This window comes from Bufo bufo, chromosome 1 (assembly GCF_905171765.1).
Source record: "Bufo bufo chromosome 1, aBufBuf1.1, whole genome shotgun sequence".
Classification (NCBI taxonomy): Eukaryota; Metazoa; Chordata; class Amphibia; order Anura; family Bufonidae; genus Bufo; species Bufo bufo.
The window spans coordinates 641,537,091-641,560,817 of NC_053389.1; the positions used below are offsets into that span (position 1 = coordinate 641,537,091).

A 23,727-nucleotide genomic window follows, 5' to 3' on the forward strand; every position below is an offset into this window, starting at 1 on the left:
ATGTAAACTGGAAAACCAAAATAGCTAGTTCTGCCAGGAGTACAGATATTCTAAATTCCCTACTGGGATTATCTCTACAGCAAGTAGTTGAGGAGCCAACCCGGAAGGAGGCCATTTTAGATTTAGTATTCACAAATGGGAATTTGGTATATGATATTACTGTAGGGGAAAGCTTGGGATCTAGTGATCACCAGTCAGTGTGGTTTACTATAAGTACAGTGACTGAGTCACACCACACAAAAACAAAAGTTTTAGATTTTAGAAAAACTGACTTTTCTAAAATTAGATTAGTGGTATACGAGTCCCTAGCAGATTGGAACAGTTTCATTGGAGTCCAGGAGAAATGGGACTACTTAAAAGAGACACTATTGAAGGCAATAGAAAATTGCATTAGGCTTGTCAGTAAAAGCAAAAAAAGGAAGAGACCACTGTGGTACTCAGCAGAAGTGGCCAAAATAATTAAAAACAAAAAGATAGCATTTAGGAATTATAAAAATAAAAAAAAACGAGGATGACAGGAAAATTTATAAGATTAGGCAGAGAGAGGCCAAACAAGTTATAAGAGCTTCTAAAGCACAGGCAGAAGAGAAATTAGCTCAGTCAGGGAAAAAAAGGCGATAAGGCATTCTTCAGATACATAAATGAAAAAAGGAAACTAAAACAAGGAATTACAAAATTAAAAACAAAAGAAGGAAGGTATATGGAAGAAGATAAAGAACTAGCTGACTGCCTCAATGAATACTTCTGTTCAGTCTTTACAAAGGAAAATGAAGGAAAAGGACCTCAGTTAGGAAAGAAGACTAATGAATCTTTTGATGCATATGTCTTTACAGAGGAAGAGGTTCTAAGTCAGCTGTCTAAAATCAATACAAATAAGTCACAGGGGCCTGATGGTATACACCCAAAGCTATTAAAAGAGCTCAGCGGTGAACTAGCAAAACCATTAACAGATTTATTTAACCAATCACTGGCAACAGGAGTCATCCCAGAAGATTGGAAATTAGCAAATGTTGTGCCCATTCACAAGAAAGGTAGTAGGGAGGAATCGGGCAACTATAGGCCAGTAAGCCTGACATCAATAGTGGAGAATTAATGGAAACCATACTTAAGGAGAGGATTGTGGAACATCTAAAATCCCATGGATTGAAAGATGAAAAACAGCATGGGTTTACTTCAGGGAGATCATGTCAAACTAATCTTTTTTGATTGGGTGACTAAAATAATAGATGGAGGAGGTGCAGTAGACATCGCTTATCTAGACCTCAGTAAGGCTTTTGATACTGTCCCACACAGAAGGATTATCAATAAATTGCAGTCTTTGGGCTTGGACTCCCATATTGTTGAATGGATTAGGCAGTGGCTGAGGGACAGGCAACAGAGGGTTGTAGTCAATGGAGTATATTCAGACCAAGGTCTTGTTACCAGTGGGGTACCTCAGGGATCTGTTCTTGGACCCATATTGTTTAATATCTTTATCGGCGAAATTGCAGAAGGCCTCGCTGGTAAGGTGTGTCTTTTTGCTGATGACACAAAGATTTGTAACAGGGTTGATGTTCCTGGAGGGATACACCAAATGGAAAAGGATTTAGGAAAACTAGCGGAATGGTCAAAAATCTGGCAACTAAAATTTTATGTTGATAAGTGCAAGATAATGCACCTGGGGCGTAAAAAGCCAAGAGCAGAATATAAAATCAGTGATACAGTCCTAACCTCAGTATCTGAGGAAAGGGATTTAGGGGTCATTATTTCAGAAGACTTAAAGGTAGGCAGACAATGTCATAGAGCAGCAGGAAATGCTAGCAGAATGCTTGGGTGTATAGGGAGAGGCATTACTAGTAGAAAGAGGGAGGTGCTCATGCCGCTCTACAGAGCACTAGTGAGACCTCATTTGGAGTATTGTGCGCAGTACTGGAGACCATATCTCCAGAAGGATATTGATACTTTGGAGAGAGTTCAGAGAAGAGCTACTAAACTGGTATATGGATTGCAGGATAAAACTTACCAGGAAAGATTAAAGGACCTTAACATGTACAGGGAGTGCAGAATTATTAGGCAAGTTGTATTTTTGAGGATTAATTTTATTATTGAACAACAACCATGTTCTCAATGAACCCAAAAAACTCATTAATATCAAAGCTGAATATTTTTGGAAGTAGTTTTTAGTTTGTTTTTAGTTTTAGCTATTTTAGGGGGATATCTGTGTGTGCAGGTGACTATTACTGTGCATAATTATTAGGCAACTTAACAAAAAACAAATATATACCCATTTCAATTATTTATTTTTACCAGTGAAACCAATATAACATCTCAACATTCACAAATATACATTTCTGACATTCAAAAACAAAACAAAAACAAATCAGTGACCAATATAGCCACCTTTCTTTGCAAGGACACTCAAAAGCCTGCCATCCATGGATTCTGTCAGTGTTTTGATCTGTTCACCATCAACATTGCGTGCAGCAGCAACCACAGCCTCCCAGACACTGTTCAGAGAGGTGTACTGTTTTCCCTCCTTGTAAATCTCACATTTGATAATGGACCACAGGTTCTCAATGGGGTTCAGATCAGGTGAACAAGGAGGCCATGTCATTAGATTTTCTTCTTTTATACTCTTTCTTGCCAGCCACGCTGTGGAGTACTTGGACGCGTGTGATGGAGCATTGTCCTGCATGAAAATCATGTTTTTCTTGAAGGATGCAGACTTCTTCCTGTACCACTGCTTGAAGAAGGTGTCTTCCAGAAACTGGCAGTAGGACTGGGAGTTGAGCTTGACTCCATCCTCAACCCGAAAAGGCCCCACAAGCTCATCTTTGATGATACCAGCCCAAACTAGTACTCCACCTCCACCTTGCTGGCGTCTGAGTCGGACTGGAGCTCTCTGCCCTTTACCAATCCAGCCACGGGCCCATCCATCTGGCCCATCAAGACTCACTCTCATTTCATCAGTCCATAAAACCTTAGAAAAATCAGTCTTGAGATATTTCTTGGCCCAGTCTTGACGTTTCAGCTTGTGTGTCTTGTTCAGTGGTGGTCGTCTTTCAGCCTTTCTTACCTTGGCCATGTCTCCGAGTATTGCACACCTTGTGCTTTTGGGCACTCCAGTGATGTTGCAGCTCTGAAATATGGCCAAACTGGTGGCAAGTGGCATCTTGGCAGCTGCACGCTTGACTTTTCTCAGTTCATGGGCAGTTATTTTGCGCCTTGGTTTTTCCACACGCTTCTTGCGACCCTGTTGACTATTTTGAATGAAACGCTTGATTGTTCGATGATCACGCTTCAGAAGCTTTGCAATTTTAAGAGTGCTGCATCCCTCTGCAAGATATCTCACTATTTTTGACTTTTCTGAGCCTGTCAAGTCCTTCTTTTGACCCATTTTGCCAAAGGAAAGGAAGTTGCCTAATAATTATGCACACCTGATATAGGGTGTTGATGTCATTAGACCACACCCCTTCTCATTACAGAGATGCACATCACCTAATATGCTTAATTGGTAGTAGGCTTTCGAGCCTATACAGCTTGGAGTAAGACAACATGCATAAAGAGGATGATGTGGTCAAAATACTCATTTGCCTAATAATTCTGTACATAGTGTATAGCTTGGAAGAAAGACGAGACAGAGGGGATATGATAGAAACTTTTAAATACATAAAGGAAATCAACAAGGTAAAAGAGGAAAGAATATTTAAAAGAAGAAAAACTGCTACAAGAGGACATAGTTTTAAATTAGAGGGGCAAAGGTTTAAAAGTAATATCAGGAAGTATTACTTTACTGAGAGAGTAGTGGATGCATGGAATAGCCTTCCTGCAGAAGTGGTAGCTGCAAATACAGTGAAGGAGTTTAAGCATGCATGGGATAGGCATAAGGCCATCCTTCATATAAGATAGGGCCAGGGGCTATCCATAGTACTCAGTATATTGGGCAGACTAGATGGGCCAAATAGTTCTTATCTGCCGACACATTCTATGTTTCTATGTTTCTCTATATCATTATAAGCAACTGTCTCTGCATCCTATGGAAGCAGAGACAGCTGCCTGAAAGCGATCCGGGACCGCAGGACAGCCACTGAAATCCAGGACTGTCCCGTCTGATCCGGGACGGTTGGGAGGTATACTACTGCTTCTTAGCAGTGTCATGTGACCAACACTCTGACTTTCCAAATAACACAGCATCTTATGCGTGGACAGAAAGCCAATTTTCCCATGTATGTAACATAGTTTAGTAACGTAGTTTATAAGGCTGAAAAAAGACATCTGTCCATCTAGTTCAGCCTGTTGGGGCTATGGGAGCCCCAAAGTCAGTCTCATAGGAATGAATAGAGAAGTAACTGACTTTCTGTCCTGTTGGAGATCAGTGCTGGTCACATGACACAACTGAGGATCAGAAAGGAGGTTATAACTCACAAATACAGTCACCAGTAAGAAAATTACCTTCACTACAGTTTACATCATATACAGTACCTCTCTAACAGGTTACAGAAAAAAAATGTTTGTGGAAGTGCTTCTTTACTATACAGTACATAGGTAATGCAGCACCGTAGACCCCATAGAAATGAACAGGGCTGTGTAAAGAACGGAAGGCATCTAGATGCGATGTGTTTTTCACTGATTGTTGCTAGGAGATGTTGAGTGTTATTCTTCAGTTTTTCTTCATGCGCATGAAAAACAGATACAAAACATATGTAACCTGGGAGGGAAATTGAAACAGTGAATGCAATTGCAGACAAAACTGATTACACTTGCATGAATAATAGTGTTGAGCGAACTTCTGTTTTAAGTTCGGCGTCTAAAGTTCGGCTTCCGGTTAGCGGAGAATCCCAATATGGATTCCGAATTCCGTTGTGGTCCGTGGTAGCGGAATCAATAATGGCCGATTATTGATTCCGCTACCACGGACCACAACGGAATCCGGAATCCATATCGGGATTCTCCGCTAACTGGAAGCCGAACTTTAGACGCCGAACTTAAAACAGAAGTTCGCTCAACACTAATGAATAACCATCGGTTTTGCACCGAACAGACCCTAACACATTCTGTATCGCTCATGTGAAAGCAGACTTACAGGAAGTATAATGGAAATGCCTGTTCTGTGTTTTAGACCTGCCCCTTGTCTTGGAGTACAAATAAACATGAAAAATACTGACCAAATACTGACCTTGTGAACGTGGCCTCTCTGTGTTTTTCCCTTATTTCACAGTGGGAATAGTATGTTCAGGGTGATGTGCAGTGTTAGTTTTCCGCCACACACATAGCGTTTTGCATTTAGTCCCAAAAGTTGAACTTTGGTCTTATCTGACCAGAGCCCCTTCTTCCACATGCTTGCTGTGTCCCCTACATGACTTGAGACAAACTGCAAATTGGACTTCTTATGGCTTGCTTTTAAATATGGCTTTCCTCTTTCCACTCGCCCATGAGGACCAGATTTGTGGAGCACACAACTGATAGTTGTCCTGTGGACAGATTCTCCCACCTGAGCTGTGGATCTCTGTAGCTCCTCCAGAGTGACCATGGGCCTCTTGGCTGCTTCTCTATTTAGTGCTCTCCTTGCCCAGGCTGTCAGTTTAGGTGAATGGCCATGTCTTGGTAGGTTTGCAGTTGTGTCATACTCTTTCAATTGTAATTTGCATATAAATAAAAACGATTTTTATCAAAAATGAAAGGACAGGTGGACAGCTCAATATCAAAAATTGGGCGGGGGGGAGGGGGCATACAAAAATTTGCTGGGGGGCCCAGTCATTACGCCCCTGGAGCTTGGGATATTTTTTTTATACCTTAACACTGCTTTACACTTCTCCACAACTTTATCCCTGACCTTTCTGGGGTGTTCCCTGGTTTTCATGATGCTGTTTGATCACTAATGTTCACTAGCAAACCTCTGAGTCCTTCACAGAACAGCTGTAGTTATACTGAGAAGAAATTACACACAGGTGGACTCTATTTACTAATTAGGTGACTTCTGAAGGCAATTGGTCACACTGGATTTTATTTAGGTGTATCAGAGTACAGGGGACTGAATACAAATGCATGCCCCACAGATTTTTATTTGACAAACACATAGTGCAACAGCACTCTACAAACCAATAGTAAAGTACAAAAGTATATTACATTGTAAATGCTATGCTAATAACTTAGAGATGCTTAGCAAATACATTTTGTACAAAATCATTTGAGCCCCTCTGCCGCACGCCAAGGCGATCTCTATAAGACGGGTCCTAACAATAAAGCTCACCTGTTGGGTGCCATAACAGCGACCATGAAATCCAGGAAGTGCAGGTCCCACATGCATGCTGGGCCCCTTTTGATCCATATCTGTGTAGAGCCAAAATGGCCTTTATTGAATCCAGGGACTACAAATACCAGCATGCATGCTGAGCAGACTATATACTCATGCTAATTAAAATCAGCCTGTGAGGCAGAAGAGGCTAAGGGAGTGCACGACCTTGTCTGTAGGAGTCAGCCACTACTCCTATATATAATACTACAAACACAAAAAGGGGGGGGAGGGGTCAGCACATCCCAATGCGCAGGTGCACATCGCTAGTGTGGCTGCAAATATACATCTGACAAACACATAGTGCAACAGCACTCTACAAACCAAAAGTAGAGTACAAAAGTATATTACATTGTAAATGCTATGCTAATAACTTAGAGATGCTTAGCAAATACATTTTATACAAAATCATTTGAGCCCGTCTGCCGCACGCCAAGGCGATTTCTATAAGACGGGTCCTAACACTAAAGCTCACCTGTTGGGTGCCATAACAGCGACCATGAAATCCAGGAAGTGCAGGTCCCACATGAGTATATAGTCTGCTCAGCATGCATGCTGGTATTTGTAGTCCCTGGATTCAATGAAGGCCATTTTGGCTCTACACAGATATGGATCAAAAGGGGCCCAGCATGCATGTGGGACCTGCACTTCCTGGATTTCATGGTCGCTGTTATGGCACCCAACAGGTGAGCTTTAGTGTTAGGACACGTCTTATAGAGATCGCCTTGGCGTGCGGCAGACGGGCTCAAATGATTTTGTACAAAATGTATTTGCTAAGCATCTCTAAGTTATTATCATAGCATTTACAATGTAATATACTTTTGTACGCTACTTTTGGTTTGTAGAGTGCTGTTGCACTATGTGTTTGTCAGATGTATATTTGCAGCCACACTAGCGACGTGCACCTGCGCATTGGGATGTGCTGACCCCTCCCCCCCCTTTTTGTGTCCACAGATTTTTATTTATTATTACTACTGCTACTTTGTGCTAGTCTATAACATAAAATCCCAATAAAATACATTTAAGTTTGTGGGTGTAACGTGAAAAAATTTGGAAAAAAAGGTGTATGAAACTTTTTTAATTCTCTGTAAATTCCCCCCATTGTCCAAAATTAGACCGCATTCACACTACTGTAAGTGTTTTTCTGTCCGCAAACCACAGATCCGCAAAACACGGTTACCAGCCGTGTGTACGCTGCATCACAGTACAGAGCCATTCACGTCAACGGGTCCATGCTCCGCGTGTCCTATCTTTTGCGGTGTGACGGCACGGATGCAGAAGCCACTTACAAGAGGTGGTGCTGGTGAGATTGTTCTCTTTCGTGGGAGATACCTCTTTGCATATTTATCTCCCATGAAGTATTTTCAATAAGTCTCCATACCCTCGAGTACTTTCAGTAAGTTTCCATACAGGACTGTTCTCTTTAATGAATTCAGCACCCTGCCTAAGCCACATTCAAGGCATTGTGCCCAGCCAGCTAGAATCCTATGCTATACTGACAAGGGGCAAGCACCCAAAAACAGCTGTCTACGAATATATATATCTGGCTGGGCTATATACTCTTGTCAAATCCTGAGCCCTCTTTCACACGGGCAAGTTTTCCACGCGGGTGCAATGTGTGAGTTGAACGCATTGCACCTGCACTGAATCCGGACCTATTCATTTCTATGGGGCTGTGCACATGAGCGGTGATTTTCACGCATCACTTGTGCGTTGCGTGAAAATCGCAGCATGCTCTATATTGTGCATTTTTCACACAATGCAGGCCCATAGAAGTGAATGGGGATGCATAAAAAATCACAAGCTTACGCAAGCAAGTGCGAATGCGGTGTGATTTTCACTCATAGTTGCTAGGTGACGATCGGGATGGGGACCCGATCTTTATTATTTTCCCTTATAACATGGTTATAAGGGAAAATAATAGCATTCTTAGTACAGAATGCAAAGTAAAATAGTGATGGAGGGATTAAAAAAATTTATATTAAACTCACCTCATCCACTTGTTCGCGCAGCCCGGCTTCTCTTCTTTCTTCTTCTTTGAGGACCTGGGAGAAAAGGACCTTTGTTGATGTCACTGCGCTCATGACATGGTCCATCACCATGGTGATGGATCATGTGATGAGCGCAGTGACGTTGGCGACTTCACTGCGCTCATCACATGGTCCATCACCATGGTGATGGACCATGTGATGAGCGCCGAGCCATCACATGGCCCATCACCATGGTGATGGATCATGTGAGGGACCATGTGATGAGTGCAGTGACGTCACCAAAGGTCCTTTTCTCCCAGGTCCTCAAAGAAGAAGAAAGAAGAGAAGTCGGGCTGCGTAATCAAGTGGATGAGCTGAGTTTAATTTTTAATTTAATTTTTTTAACCCCTCCATCCCTGTATTAAGAATGCTATTATTAAATGCTTATAACCATGTTATAAGGGAAAATAATAAAATCTAAACAACACCGATCACAAACCCAAACCCGAACTTCTGTGAAGTTTCTTTCCATCATTCTGGTAGAGGTTGATCTTGGTTTCATCTGTCCAAAAAATGTTCTTCCAGAAGTGTGCTGTTTTTTTAAGATGTTTTTTTTTTTTTAGCAAAGTCCAATCTAGCCTCCTTATTCTTGAGACTTATGAGTGGCTTGCACCGTCCAGTAAACCCTCTGTATTTACTTTCATGCAGTCTTCTCTTTATGGTAGATTTAGATTGATACTCCTATATCCTGGAGAGTGTTGTTCACTTGGTTGGCTGTTGTGAAGGGGTTTCTCTTCACCATGGTAATTATCCTGCAATCATCCACCACTGTTGTCCTCCGTGGGTCCAGGTCTTTTTGCATTGTTGAGGTCACCAGTGCTTTCTTTCTTTCTCAGGATGTACCAAACTGTAGATTTTGCCACTCCTAATAGTGTAGCAATTTCTCAGATGGGTTTTTTCTGTTTTCGCAGATGAAGGATGGTTTGTTTCACCTACATGGAGAGCTCCTTTGACCACATGTTTACTTCTAAGCATAATCTTTAAAATGCAAGCACAACACCTCAAATCAACTCCAGGCCATTTATTCTATTTTTTGCGGAATGGACATACGGACATATGGAAACGGAATGCACACAGAGTAACTTCCGTTTCCGCAAAAAAAACAAAATGGACACGGAAAAAAAATACGTTTGTGTGCATGAGGCCTAAAACACAGGGCTTTATTTACAAGGCACATGAGGGCTTGTGCCAAGGGCCTCAGGAAAGAGGGGGGGGGGGGGCGGCACTTCACAGAGAAAATTAATGATTCAGGTTCATTCTTTCACCTTAGTGCTGCTGCCTAATAACTGCTTAAAGATTCAGCAGCAGCAGCAAGGAAGGGAGCAGGGCCTTAGCAGACACACACAGAAGCAATAGTACAGCCATAAGAAGCTTCGGTACTGCTACAGGTCATCTCAGCAAATTTTGTGATGTTTGCTTCTTAGGAACAGCTACAAGCTGGTTACTAATTCCCCATGTATAGCTTCAGTGTAAAAGTTGTCGTTTTTGCAGTCCACATATTGCAGATCTGCAAAACACGGGTACCGTCCATGTGCATGACGTAGGTATGGGCTATCCCGCTCACTTCGGAACCACCCCTACCACTTCCACTATTTCCCCAGAATGACAACACATACACCAGGTTGGAATGAATTGGCCACAGCAACCGTTTATTAATACATATATTAACTTTCCTTAACAAACATAATAACTAACCAATATGCAACAGCATATGACAACATCCCCCAACATATGTATAACATATATGAACCCATATTAACGACGAGGGAGGTCCTCGAAGCCCCAAATTAATTATTCTTAAAACCCTACTCCACAGGGTACTACATCTTTTTGCCCCCAGCCGATGAGTGTCAGCTCGGGGGCACCACTGATGGATCTAAACCCCCTGCCCCGACATACCAACCATAGGAGTCCAGCCCCAACCATGGAGCCCTCCCATTCTCCAGAACCTGTTATTCCACCAACTCCGAGGACCTCCCGCTGCCAAGAACGCATGTGCTTGGCCCCAAAAGCATGTGCGTCCCTCCAAATACCTAATGCAGTCTCAATGCCCCCTTGCCATCCCAGAATCCACAAATCCATACCAATCGCATTGAGATGCACCCCATCACTCCACCAAAACGCCCCGGCGCCTTGCTCCAACTCCGCATGCCTCACAGCTACGGCCCCATTCCTCAACATAAATCTCCCCACCGCCCGATTTACCTTTATCCTGGCCTTGTTCAAGCGATCCGCTGACCTAGCCCCACGCCTCACATATCTGTAGACCACATCTGATCAAACGGTTACTGTTCCTGGGAATAATGACCACATCCACAAAACGTAAAATTTTATGTCCCTAATCAGATCCCTGAAAGGTCTAGCCCCTAGGTCATTACCACCTACATGTAAAACTAACACATCTGGCGGTCTGTCCAGATGCTCCAGTCTGTGTATCTCCGGCAACACACTCCCCCAAACCATACCTCTCCTTCCTATCCAGCGGATAACTGCAGCCTCCCTTTCAAAACCTAACTGCTGCCCGTCCTGTCGAACCGCTGCTCTCAAGTCTCCCCAAAAAACAAACGAGTGGCCTAGGATCCACACTAAAGCCGGTTGCCGTCCTGTAAGAGATGAAACGAAAAACAGAGCACCGCTACATTATACACCTAATCCTGAACTCAAGTACCATTTTTCAACAACAACAAAAAACTCCACCACCCCCTAAACTTTAAAGGCGAGCCAGGCGAATATATTTTTGAAAACGTCGAGATTACCACCGACCGATACGTTTAACCACGTCCTCGCCCGCCTCTCTTCTTGCCGCCTCAATGCGAATGCATCGATAGACACCTCCAAAAAATTCTGCCCATCGGTATTATTCAGCACGCAAAGTTTAATTTACCCAAAAGTGACTGCAAGTCGCGTAATTGAATCTTATTCAACTGTCGTACTCGCTGCACCGTATTTTTCAAATCGTCCAGCTTCACCGACGGCAGCCGACATTCCATCCTTTCGGTATCAATAACAATACCCAAAAAACTGAGCTCCCTCCTAGGGCCTACCATCTTCTCAGGTGCCAGCGGAACTCCAAACCGCCTAAACAACGTTTCTAACGTATGTAACAATAATGAACAAACCGTCGAACCTGGAGGACCTATGCAAAGAAAATCATACAGATAGTGGTTGATAGAGGTCCAGCCTGCAGCGTTCGCCACTGCCCATTCCAAAAAAAGAACTGAAAGTCTCAAAATAAACACAGGACAACGAGCACCCCAACCGAAAAGCCGCCTCGATGTCCGTTTTCACCAACAAAGACCCTTTTCCCAACTTTTTAACCCAGCTAACTGCCGAGTCAAATTATGTGTACACGACAGAACACAGTTCGGGATCTATCCCATCATTGACCGACGAACCTTTTGTATAGGACAGGTGATGAATGAGACGAAATTTATTCGGCTCCTTCTTAGGAACAACTCCCAAAGGTAACAAGCGCAAATCCCCCACCGGAGGTTTCACGAAAGCTCCTGCCATCCTACCCAGCCTCACCTCCTTGTCCAGCTTCTCTGTTACCACCTCCTTGTGCTCATAGGCCGACCGCAAATTCTTTTTTAACAAAAAAACGCTTCCCCCCGGAACAAATGGGATACGAAAACCGAAACTAAACCCTTCCCATAACAACCGCGCCGCTTCCCCATTCTACCTACTTAGAAATGGCGCCATCTCTTCCAGTCGTACCGGCGTCCCTCCCTTTCTGCCTGTTCCCTCTAAAACATCTATTCGCTCCATGTCCTCCCCCACAGGAAGTACATTCATGCTTAAACTTGCACTTCGTCCCGAATTTACACCCTCCTTCATTAAACAAAAAGCATAGTCCCCTGGCCGACGTGTGGTTAGGGTTGATGATTATGGCTTACAAATTCTTGAATGGCCTTTTCTTGACAAGGCTGTCGTTATCCCTGTTGCTTGTGAACCTTTTCCTATCACACTATTTTCTTCCACTTTCCATTAATATGTTTGGATACAGCACTCTTAAACAGCCAGATTCTTTAGCAATCACCTTTTGTGGCTTACTGTCCTTGTGAAGGGTGTCAATGACTGTCTTCTGGACAACTGTCAAGTCAGCAGTCTTTGCAGGTGCTTTGTGTTGATTAGCTGATTAGAGTGTGACACCATGAGTCTAGAATATTGAACTTTTTCACAATATTCTAAGTTTCTGAGACACTGAGTTTTGTGTTTTCATTAGCTGTAAGCCATAATAATCAACAGTAAAATAAATAAATGCTTGAAATAGATCTATGTGTTTCACTTTTTGAATTGAAAAATCGTTATGTATCTGGCTGACATTAGCAATGTGCTAATGTCAGCAGAACATAACTGTATGATTTTTAACTCCCTGCCTGCCGCCATTCCCTCAAAATAAAGACTTTTTGAATATGCTAATGAGCCTCTAGGTGCTTGTGGGGCGTTGCTGCAGCACCTAGAGGCTCCGTCTTCTCACCCTTTGGCACGCCTATGTCCAGTTGATTGATGTCCTAGTTCTCCTCTGTGCCTGTAAAATCCTGTGCCTGCGCCGTCCCGTTTAGTATTAGGCGCAGGCGCAGTGAGTGAAGCTGGCAGCAGGAGAGCGTCCTTCACTCACTGCGCCTGCGCCGAATACTAAACGGGACGGCGCAGGATTTTACCGGCACAGAGGAGAACTAGGACATCAATCAACTGGACATGGGTGTGCCAAAGGGTGAGAAGACGGAGACTCTAGGTACTGCAGCAATGTCCCACTAGCACCTAGAGTCCCATTAGCATATTATAAAAGTATTTTGAGGGAACGGCGGCAGGCAGATATAAGTCATACAGTTATGTTCTGCTGACATTAGCACATCGCTAATGTCAGCCAGATACAACGATTTTTCTGATGACAGAAACCCTTTAAATTAACTTTTCAATGATTTTTCTAATTTATTCAGATGCCCCTGTATAGTGCTGCAGGTTTTGCAGACTCGTACAGATGACCATTGACTGTTTTGGCTGGCCCCTAATAGAACAGTCCTATCTTTGTCTGTAATGGAGACAAGAATAGGACATGTTCCATAATATTGGGGACAGAACGGACATGCGGACAGCAGTTTTGGATTACAATAGGGGCGTCCGGGACAGCAGCCATGGACCCAGCACCGACCTGAACGCACACATACTGCAGCGGTGCACGGGCGTTCATAGTTCCCTGCCCCGCCGCCGATCACCACCATAGGCTTCAGGCCTAGTAGGCCTGAGGCCTATTACGGTAGTCATGCCTCATCCCACCTTCCTCTGTGAGCAAGCGCCTGGCCCTGGACATAGGTGATTATTTAGCCTTTTTTTTTTTTTTTTTTTTTTTTTTTTTTATGTGCCTACTTTGGGGAACATGTGGGGTGGGGTGGGGACACACAGGAGGACATATTAGTGAAGAGGCAGTGAGTACATCAGGGGTAAATTACTATAATGGGGCTTCTGTTTGGGACAAATTACTATGTGGGGGCTGTGTGGGGACAAATTACTATGTGGGGGTAAATTACTATGTGGGGCAGTGTGGGGGAAACTACTGTGTTGGGGCAGTATGGGGGAAATTACTATGTGGGGGGAAATTACTATGTGGGGGGAAATTACTATATGGGGAAAATTACTATGTGGGGGCAGTGTTGGGGAAACTACTGTGTGGGGAGAAACTGCAGTGTGCGGGAAATTATTGTGTTGGGGCAGTGTGGGGGAAATTACTATGTGGGGGCAGTATGGGGGAAACTACTGTGTTGGGGCAGTATTGGGGAAATTACTATGTGGGTCAAATTACTATATGGGGCAGTGTGGGGGCAAATTACTATGTGGGGGAAACTACTGTGTGGGGGCAGTCTGGGGAAAATTGCTATGTGGGGGGGAAATTACTATATGAGAGAAGTATGGGGAAAATTACTATGTGGGGAAATTACTATGTGGGGGCAGTGTGGGGGAAATTACTGTGTGGGGGTAGGGCTGCAACGATTCACGATGCAAAAAAATCCTCTATGCAGTTTCCCTGCATTGAGGATTCGTTTAAATCACGTGACCATGGAGCTTGAGTGAAGAGAAACCTCTCACTCACCGCTCCGTGGCCTCACGTCCGCACTGTGCTGCCAGGGTCTTATGTGCACACATCGTCAGCGCGCTGGCTGACACTGTGTGTGACGTCAGGTCCCGCCCAGTGCATGCCAGGAAGTGGGAAGAAGATGCGGGCCATCTCCTGCGGACTCCATGTCAGCGCACTGGCAGGAAAGGTAAGTATAAGTTAGCAGGGGCCCGAATCTGCCGGGGGGGAAGGGGTTGGGGGCACCTGTGATTTGAAGAGTCTGATGGCGCTGGGAGACATGGATGAAAATGGCATAGAAGGGCTGATGGCACTGGGGACATGGCATGGAGGGGCCGATCTGATGGCACTGATGTGGGGGACATGGTGGATAGTATGGGGGAGGGGGACAGATGGCAATGGAGGCACTGGGGGAGGGGGACATGGCAATGGATGACATGGAGGTACTGGGAGAGGAGGACATGGCAATAAATGGCATGGAGGGGCAGAGGGGGACATGGCATGGAGGGGCTGATCTGATGGCACTGGGAGTGGGGGACATGGTGGATAGTATGGGGAGGGGGACAGATGGCAATGGAGGCACTGGGGGAGGGGGACATGGCAATGGATGGCATGGAATACTGGGGGAGGAGGACATGGCAATGGATGGCATGGAAGGGCAGATGGCACTGGGGGACATGGCATGGAGGGGCTGATCTGATGGCAGTGGGGGACATCACATGGCAATGGATGGCATGGAGGCACTGGGGGACATGGCAATGGATGGCATGGAGGGGCTGATGGCACTGAAGGAGTGGAGCTGAAGGCACTGGGGGAACGGAGCTGAATGCACGGGTGGGGGAAAAGCTGATGGCGCTGGGGGATAGTGGAGCTGATGGCACTGGAGGAAACTGATGCACTTGGGCTGATCGCACAGGGGGGGAATGAAGGGTGTTGTGGACTGATGGCAGGGGGTCTGATGAGTTTTTATAAAGGAAAACAGTCTATTAATTCATTTTTTCTTATTAGAGAACTCTATTAATCATAAAAATAATCGGTAGAATACTCGATTGCTAAAATAATAGTTTGCTGCAGCCCTAGTGGGGAGGAACTACTGTGTTGGAGCAGTGTGGGGTAAATTACTATATGGGGCAGTGTGGGGGAAATTACTATATGGGGGCAGTGTAGGGGAAATTACTGTGTGGGGGAAATTTGTATGTGGGGGAAAATTACTGTGAGGGGGGCAAACTACTATATGGAAGCATTGCTATTGGGGTTATTATTACTGGGGGCACTCTAGGGGACATTATAGCTGCTGTGGACACTATAGGGACATTTGGGGTAATTTATCAAACTGGTGTTAAGTAGAACTGGCTTAGTTGCCCATAGCAGCCAATCAGGTTTCACCATTCATTTTTGACAGCTCTTTAGGAAATCCAGTGCTACTTTACACCAGTTTGATAAATTACCCCAATTATGTTTATTAGGGTAACTATATTTTCAGCAGTATAGTAACCTGGGACATTGGGGAGAACAACGAGCACACCATTGGAAGTGGCAGCAGGATGACATTGTGGGGACACCAGGATGGGGAGGTTAATGGAAAAATTAAGAAATCTAACCGTGTCTGTTACAAACTCTGGAGAGACGAGATGTGGCTGAAATAATTTGCCATGGCGGTCTGGGTCAAACGGAGGAGAAGAGGAAAGAGAAGGTCTACATGACAGGAGATGTCAATGGATGTAAGAGGTATGTGGTGCTGTATTCTCCTCCATGTCTTTTTTTTATTATAATTATATGTATTTTAAATTTGGCAACTAAATTTTTCAGTTTAGGACCCAATTTGGGGTATTTTTTTTTTGTCTGAAGAGGTCATATGGCCTAGAAAGAGACTGTGGCACTCACGAAGCACTGCAGCCTCTTCATACAAATATAAAATAAACTAAAATGGAGGGAGGGTCCTATCATGCACTTAATCCGCCCCTGGTGGACAGCACATGGTGTACGGTCAGGAGCTTTTGAACTAAATAGGTCCACATCTGACCCACAAAAATTGCGGATTGGATGCGGACCCAAACCAGGGTCGTGTGCATGAATCTTTGAACCCTTCACATGAGCGAGTTCCACACATTGGACTCGCAGCGTGGGTCTGTGAGAGCACCCATCCTGACCTTCCAGCACTGACGCATAGCATTATATTGATTTATGACAGTTCTGTAATGTATTGTATAACACTGACAGCATTATATCAGTCAGTAGTATTTCAGACCTCTAACGCCTCTTTCACACGGGCGTCATGTTTTTTGCCCGGATAAGATGCGGGTGTGTTGCGGGAAAATGCACGATTTTTCCGAGCGAGTGCAAAACATTGTAATGCGTTTTGCACGCGCGTGAGAAAAATTGCCATGTTTGGTACCAGGACCCGAACCTCTTCACAAAAGTTCGGGTTTGGGTTAGGTGTTGTGTAGATTGTATTATTTTCCCTTATAACATGGTTATAAGGGAAAATAACAGCATTCTTAATACAGAATGCATAGTACAATAGGGCTGGAGGGGTTAAATTTTTTTTAATCCACTTGATCGCGCAGCCGGCATCTCTTTGCTGTGCACAGGAATAGGACCTTTGATGATGTCACTGTGCTCATCATATGGTCCAATCACATGGTCCATCACCATGGTGAGGGACCATGTGATTGGCTCATGTGATGTGACGTCACCACAGGTCCTTAGCCAGCAGCTCAACATTACAGAAGACAGAGATCCGCAACTACGCGATCAAGTGGACTCGGTGAGTTAATAATTATTATTTTTTTAACCCCTCCATCACTATTGTACTATACATTCTGTATTCAGAATGCTATTATTTTCCCTTATAACCATGTTATAAGGGAAAATAATACAGATCGGGTCCCCAGCCCGATCATCACCTAGCAACCATGTGTGAAAATCGCACCGCATCAGCACTTGCTTGCATGAAAAACGCAGAATATAGAGCTTGCTGCTATTTTCACGCAACGCACAAGTGATGTGTGAAAATCACCGCTTATGTGCACAGCCCCATAGAAGTGAATGGGTCGGTATTCAGTGCGGGTGCAATGCGTTAAACTCACGCATTATACTCGCCCGTGTGAAAGGGGCCTAAGGGTTGCATAGCATCTTAAATCAATATAATGCTATGGGACCCATCAGTGCTGGAGGTCAGGATGGGTGCTCTCGCTGACAAACATTTTCCATGTTTGAGGTTTTTATTTTTTATTCTCCTTCTCAGAGCCATTACTTTTTTAATTTAGCAAGGGGGGAACTAACTCTCCTTAGGGAGAGAGCTCATTTGCATTTCTTCCCTCCCTTTTTTATTTTAGACCTATGAGGGCTTATTTTTATTTTTGCCAAATTTTTTGTTTCTAATAGCACAATTTAATATTGGATGCAATGCAATGGGAAGCTGGAAAAAAAAACCAAATGGGTTTATTTGGAAAAAATTGCAATTCTACCATAGTCTTATAGGTTTTGTTTTTACAGTGCAGCAAAACTAACCTGGTACCCAGTAAAAACTATTTTTTTTCTTAACATCATTATATTCTGACCCCCATAACATTTTTTACTGTTATTCTCTGTAGATCTGTGTGAGGTTTACTTTTTGGTGTAGCAATCTGCACTTTTCATTGATACATTTTGTGATGTGCATGACTCTTTTGATCACTTTTTATAAAAATATTTTTTTTTTAGGGAGGTAAAAAACCAAAAAAATGGCAAATCAGCCATTTTAATTTGTTTTTCCATTAGTAAAGGAGTTTTCAGCGAGGCCTATGATGTTTTTTTTATTTTTATTTATTTTAATTTTAGGGAAAGGGGGGCGATTTAAATTTCTATACAGTATATTTTTAAAGTTCCGCTAGGGAACTTGAACACGCGATCATGAGAGATCTCTTCAGTCATAGACTCCAATGCATTAGCATTGCAGTCTATGACAATCTCACGCTGTTCCCATGGAGCCCTGCCACAGGCAGACTCTCCATAGGAACATATCTGCAGCAACTTCGGATCATTCAGGAAGACTGGGGCTGCCACCTCATTTGGATTTTTTTTTTCCAGCTACCCACTACATCGTATGCACCAGTAAATGTTGCCATTAGAAAGTACAATTTGTCCCGTAAAATACATGCCATCAAAAAAATAAAAAAGGTTTTAAAAAAAATGGAAAATCAACAGTGGCCGAAAGGGTGTCACAATTCTTGTTTCAGTATTGTCTATATAAAACATAAATTTTTACATCTTAAAAGGGGTATTCCGGTTGTTTTAAGTTATCCCCTATCCAAAGGATGCAAAGGATAGGGCAGAACTATTAGTTTGGTGGGGGTCCTACTGCTAGTGGTGGTGCGGGGACCAGGAGTGGCACCGGGCAAGTATATTACTGGTGAGGGGCCCAACACATGGAGGGGTTTAAGAAATTGGATAACCCCTTTAAAAAAAAAATAATAATAATTTTTTTAAAAAATGTAATAAAATCGATCCACAAGTTTCCAGTGGGTCTGAAAACCGAGCAGTTTCTGTCAAGATTCCATTTTTTAAACTGACAAATTATAGATTTGGAAAGTGTTTAATTTTTTTCTCTTGTGAAACATACATTTTTAATATGATGCAAATATACATTACAATGCAAGTCTATGATAGCAGAATTACAGGATGGCCTCCTATTGCATTATTCAGTTTGACATCAGTTTTTTTCCCCCCCCCACATGAGAACAGCGGTTCACACGGTCAGTATTTTGCATCTGTATTTTCAAGCCAAAGCCCAGAATGAATCCAACAGATAAAAAGTGCAATGGAAAGATTTGCGTGTCCTGTCCTCTATGTTCCCTATATAGAACACAATGTACAAGTAAGGCTACTTTCACACTCGCGTTTTGGCTTTCCGTTTCTGAGATCTGTTCAGGGCTCTCACAATCGGTCCAAAACGGATCAGTTTTGCCCTAATGCATTCTGAATGGAAAATGATCCGCTCAGAATGCATCAGTTCAGTCACCATTCTGCTCTGGAGGCGGACACCAAAACGCTGCTTGCAGCGTTTTGCTGTCCGCTTGACGTAACTTAGCCAAACGGATCCGTCCTGGCACACAGTCAATGGGGACGGATCCGTTTTTTGACAATAGAAATCGGATCAGTTTTCTCTGACACAACAGAAATCGGATCAGTTTCCCATTGACTTTCAATGGAGTTCATGACAGATCAGTCTTCGCTATGTTACAGATAATACAAACGGATCCGTTATGACGGATGCATGCGGTTGTATTATTGTAATGGATCCGTTTTTGCAGATCCATGATGTATCCACCCAAAACGAGAGTATGAAAGTAGCCTAAAAAATTAAATGAAGCAGCTTGCCCTGGCACAAGCAGCCATCAGTATAACATATGCAGAATAGTACTATACTTCAGATTTCCATTCAATGTATGCTCGTTAGTAATACACTACCCAGTCATAGCCTCTACTTCCCCCAATGCAATGTACAAATGAACTGGTATTAACAGGGAAATGTACGCCTTGACTCCCATTGACTGTGGCCTTGTATTACATGAGAGCAGCTGCTTGCTCGTCGCTCTACGTTGTGGCCCAGAACTTGCAGTGTGTAGGGCATATTGTGAGTATGGGACCTCTTCCATGACATGCCCTTTAAAGCAGCGTTCCTCAACTCCAGTCCTCAGGGCCCACAAAATAAATACCTGCGGTAAGTCCATTGACACTAATTATGTCACCAGCTAAATACTAAAGAAATCCTGAAAACATGACCAGCAGGTGGGCCCTGAGGACTGGAGATGAAGAACACTGATTTAAAGAAACACAAAAATAAAAATAAATGTAAAAGTAGACAAGAAATATAGTTGCCATCAGCGCTTGTCTTCCATTGTTGCAGTATGGGCTTGGCAAAGGGAGCAAGGCTGAACTATCTTTTTGTCTTACTGCAGAAAGCTCAGAGGCGGAGGGGCTGCTTCTGCCGGTTGTCTTACAGCCAGACACACGACAGTGAAGAGGAAATGGTCATGGCTGAAATCCCGGGACACACAGAAATGAATTCTCTTGATATTTTTCTCAGTTTCAATTGTAACATGAAAACATAGGACCAAAGGAAAGGAGGAAGGGCTGGAAATATTTTTTTGTATTTCACTTGTTTCAGGTTTCTTTGAATATAACCAAAAAGCCAATGTCAGATGGAAACAGCTTGAGGTGGCTTAAGTTTTCTGAAATTAGTAGTGATGAGTGAACTTGTGTTTTCAAGTTTGGCATACAAGCTTCGGGTAATCTAAGAATTCCGTTATGGATTCCGCTCCCAAGGACCATAACTTCCATAAAGGAATTCTTAGGCAACCCGAACCTTGTACACCAAACTTGAAAACACAAGTTCACTCAACACTTAGGGTTCATTCACACGTCCGTTATAACACTCCGTTTACATTCAGATTTAAATCGGAGCGTTTTTTCGGATCCATTAATTTCAATTGCCTCTGCAAAAATGAGGACACCAATCATAGTGCTGTCCGAATCACGGAATCCGTTCCGTTTTCCTATTTTAGAGTATGCGGATCCTGAAAAAAAATTAAGCTTGTCCTACTTTCTGTCCGTTTTTCGGGTCCGTTGTCCATTCAAGTCAATGGATCCGCATAAATGCGGATGACATGCACAAAACCATCCGAATGTCATCCGATTTTGCGGATCCGTTGACAGGAAAATGGATGGAAAAAAAAAACTGAATAACGGAAACACGGAACGGATTCGGAAGCACTTTAGTAAAAAAACAGAAGGTTGTACTGAAAAACGGATCCGCAAAAAAAGGAACGTTTATCTGGAAAGGTAAAAATACTGACGTGTGAATGGACCCTAATTCTGAGGCTTTGTTCAGACAGTGCAGTTGATATTTTTCTGTATAGTCCAGATAGGGAAGTAAAATATAATTAAATAAAACGGTTTCCCCTTGCAACCTAAGAAATAAAGACACACAATCTGCTTCATTTAGCTAACTTTATTAAACCAAAAACTCTCTATGCAAGAGAGTGTTTGGGGACCTTGAAAAAAGTTCTCTGGATGCATGGACACCTGCCATATAACAGCTGCTATTAAGACTATACATTAAAATGTTAGAATCGTTGGAGACTTCTTACCCATATTAGTAAGAGTATGTACCTGACTACTTGCTATTGGACAATTTGTTAGAGCGATTTCACAGAAGCAAAGAAAATCACGTCCATAAAAGAAATAAATAGGTGAACAGCAGTCTAAACTCCTTAATATCGACATTTAAATATATTTGCATTGTGCTGAAAAGTGATTTTAACACCTTTGAGGAAACCGAACAAAATATGTGGCAAATATTTATTCTATGTTATTCTCAAAGCAGTGTGATCTCAGCGTCAAAAACAAGGTTATCTGAATCAGCACTTTTTTTTTATTTTTTTATACAGCAGCCCAAAATAAGGAATGTTTTTATACATTATTTCCTTTTGACAACTAAACCTTTCATACATACAAACTAAAAATTAACGATTGATTAAATTAAGGATTTCACTGTTAGTAATGAATGAAATCCATTTAGCCTGGGACTATGTAGAAACACGCGCGCGCGCACACACACACACACACTCACATTTCTACCAACTAGAGCAGCTAGATCTTGCCTGCAAGTTTAAGGGTTCACAAAGCCCATAAATGTGCAAAGAAATGCAATACGAGAAACCATGCAAAATACAGAGAGTAAAACAAACTGTAAAATAACAAAACAATGGAAATGGCAAGAAACAAAAAACGGGAAAAAAAATAAAAAAAATAATAATAAAAGCTGTATAAATACACATACTCTCCCCTGCTTTGTGTGCAGCAAAGGACCTAAACATGATCTGTATACAAATGGTAGTCTATAGCATTAGTTGTATACCGAGGCAGAGCAGACACCAGATTTAATGCTTCCGCATCTGTGCAGTTAAGTCATGCCATCTTTTTTTTATTTTTAAAAGAAAATTTAATCTGGATTTCAACATAAGTCATGCCATCTTTGGTTGGCTGCAGTACCGAAGGGGGTGAAGGGACATTATTATTTATTGATTTGAGAAATGTCAACTGTCAGTAGAAAGCTGAGCTTCAATGTCCACTCTACAAATGGGGCACTTTTTATTTGTGATCAGCCACTGGTCCACGCAAACCTGATGGAAGAGATGCATACATGGGAGGCGCCTGGAGAAAGAAAACAGAAAACCACATTAGTACAAATCTACACTCTAATAAAATAACAGCAGTGTTACCATGAAGCCTGTGGACTTCTCAAGCTATCATGTACTATCATCAGTTCGTGCGGTTAGTCTGAACAAAGGTGCTGCTGCAACCTTTGCCCCGCTAACTCAAGGGTACAAATGCAAGAAGTTAGGGCAATCGCACAAGAGGGTATTCAGTGCCGGAAATGTGCTCCCATGTGATGGCAGTGCTTACCCGAACTGAACACTGCTCCTGTGACACAAACTCGCAGCATTATAATGATTGATAATGCTGTTTGCTCCTGCCAGACCCCAGCTGTAATGAACTGTACCCACATAATGCCATCAGTACAATTCGGTAAAGCAGAGGTGTGGTAGGAACACACAGCATTATAAATCATTATAATGCTGTGAGTTTGTCACACGGAGCGTATTTCCAGCGCTGAATACGCTCACACGAAATTGCCCTTAGAGCAGTTATCATGCAGCAATATCTTCTTAACCAAAGGGACGGGCGTCTTTGATTTATTTATAAATGGATGATGGAAATATGCTGAGATCCAAGAAGCTGGACTAATGGTGTAACAAATGCATAGTTCTGTATAGCATCAGTTTCATGTACTCAGCAAAAGCAGCATTTTAAGGGAAAATAATAGTAAAGGAGTTGTTAAGGCATTTTGTTTCTATATATTTTTTGTTAGTTGTGATTGGCAGAAGGTCTTAAAGTGTGGTTAGATTTAGTGACAATCATATCTTAAGAAAGCCATAGAACGTGACAGCCGAAAATGTATTTCTTTAACAGCTATTTCTCCTGACAGCCACGAGTGCCTGCATATTTCAAATGGGAGGAAGAAGCTGCCGGCAGGCACCTCTGGCAGAGACTTATCTCCCACAGGAACAAAGGGTTGGATATGTTGAAATCCTATGTCTAGGCTTTGCAAATACTACTACTTCCAGAAAATGGTGGCTATGGGGGTAATTTAGCAATCTGAAATACGCCTAAATTAGTAGCGCTGCAATCAGCCACTTCTCCTGGCTCATGCCAGATCTAAAATGGTGGTCGTGGCATGGGCGGGGAAGGGCCAGCAAGTCTGTTTTAGGCGTAGAAAAAGGTCTAAACATAAGACAGCTCGGAAG

General features: G+C 42.9%; 1 protein-coding gene across 6 annotated transcripts in view; it reads right to left on the reverse strand.

The window, feature by feature from the left end:
* Window positions 1–21,353: 21,353 nt before the first annotated feature.
* The window catches only part of RNF111 (ring finger protein 111), a 72,179-nt gene continuing 69,805 nt past the window's right edge, over window positions 21,354–23,727 (reverse strand). For all 6 annotated transcript variants that reach the window (XM_040413874.1, XM_040413873.1, XM_040413872.1 and 3 more), the window contains one exon: window positions 21,354–22,573. In XM_040413874.1, the coding sequence (XP_040269808.1) occupies window positions 22,456–22,573 (118 nt within the window). In that variant the 3' untranslated portion in view covers window positions 21,354–22,455. The remainder of the gene's footprint in view (window positions 22,574–23,727) is intronic.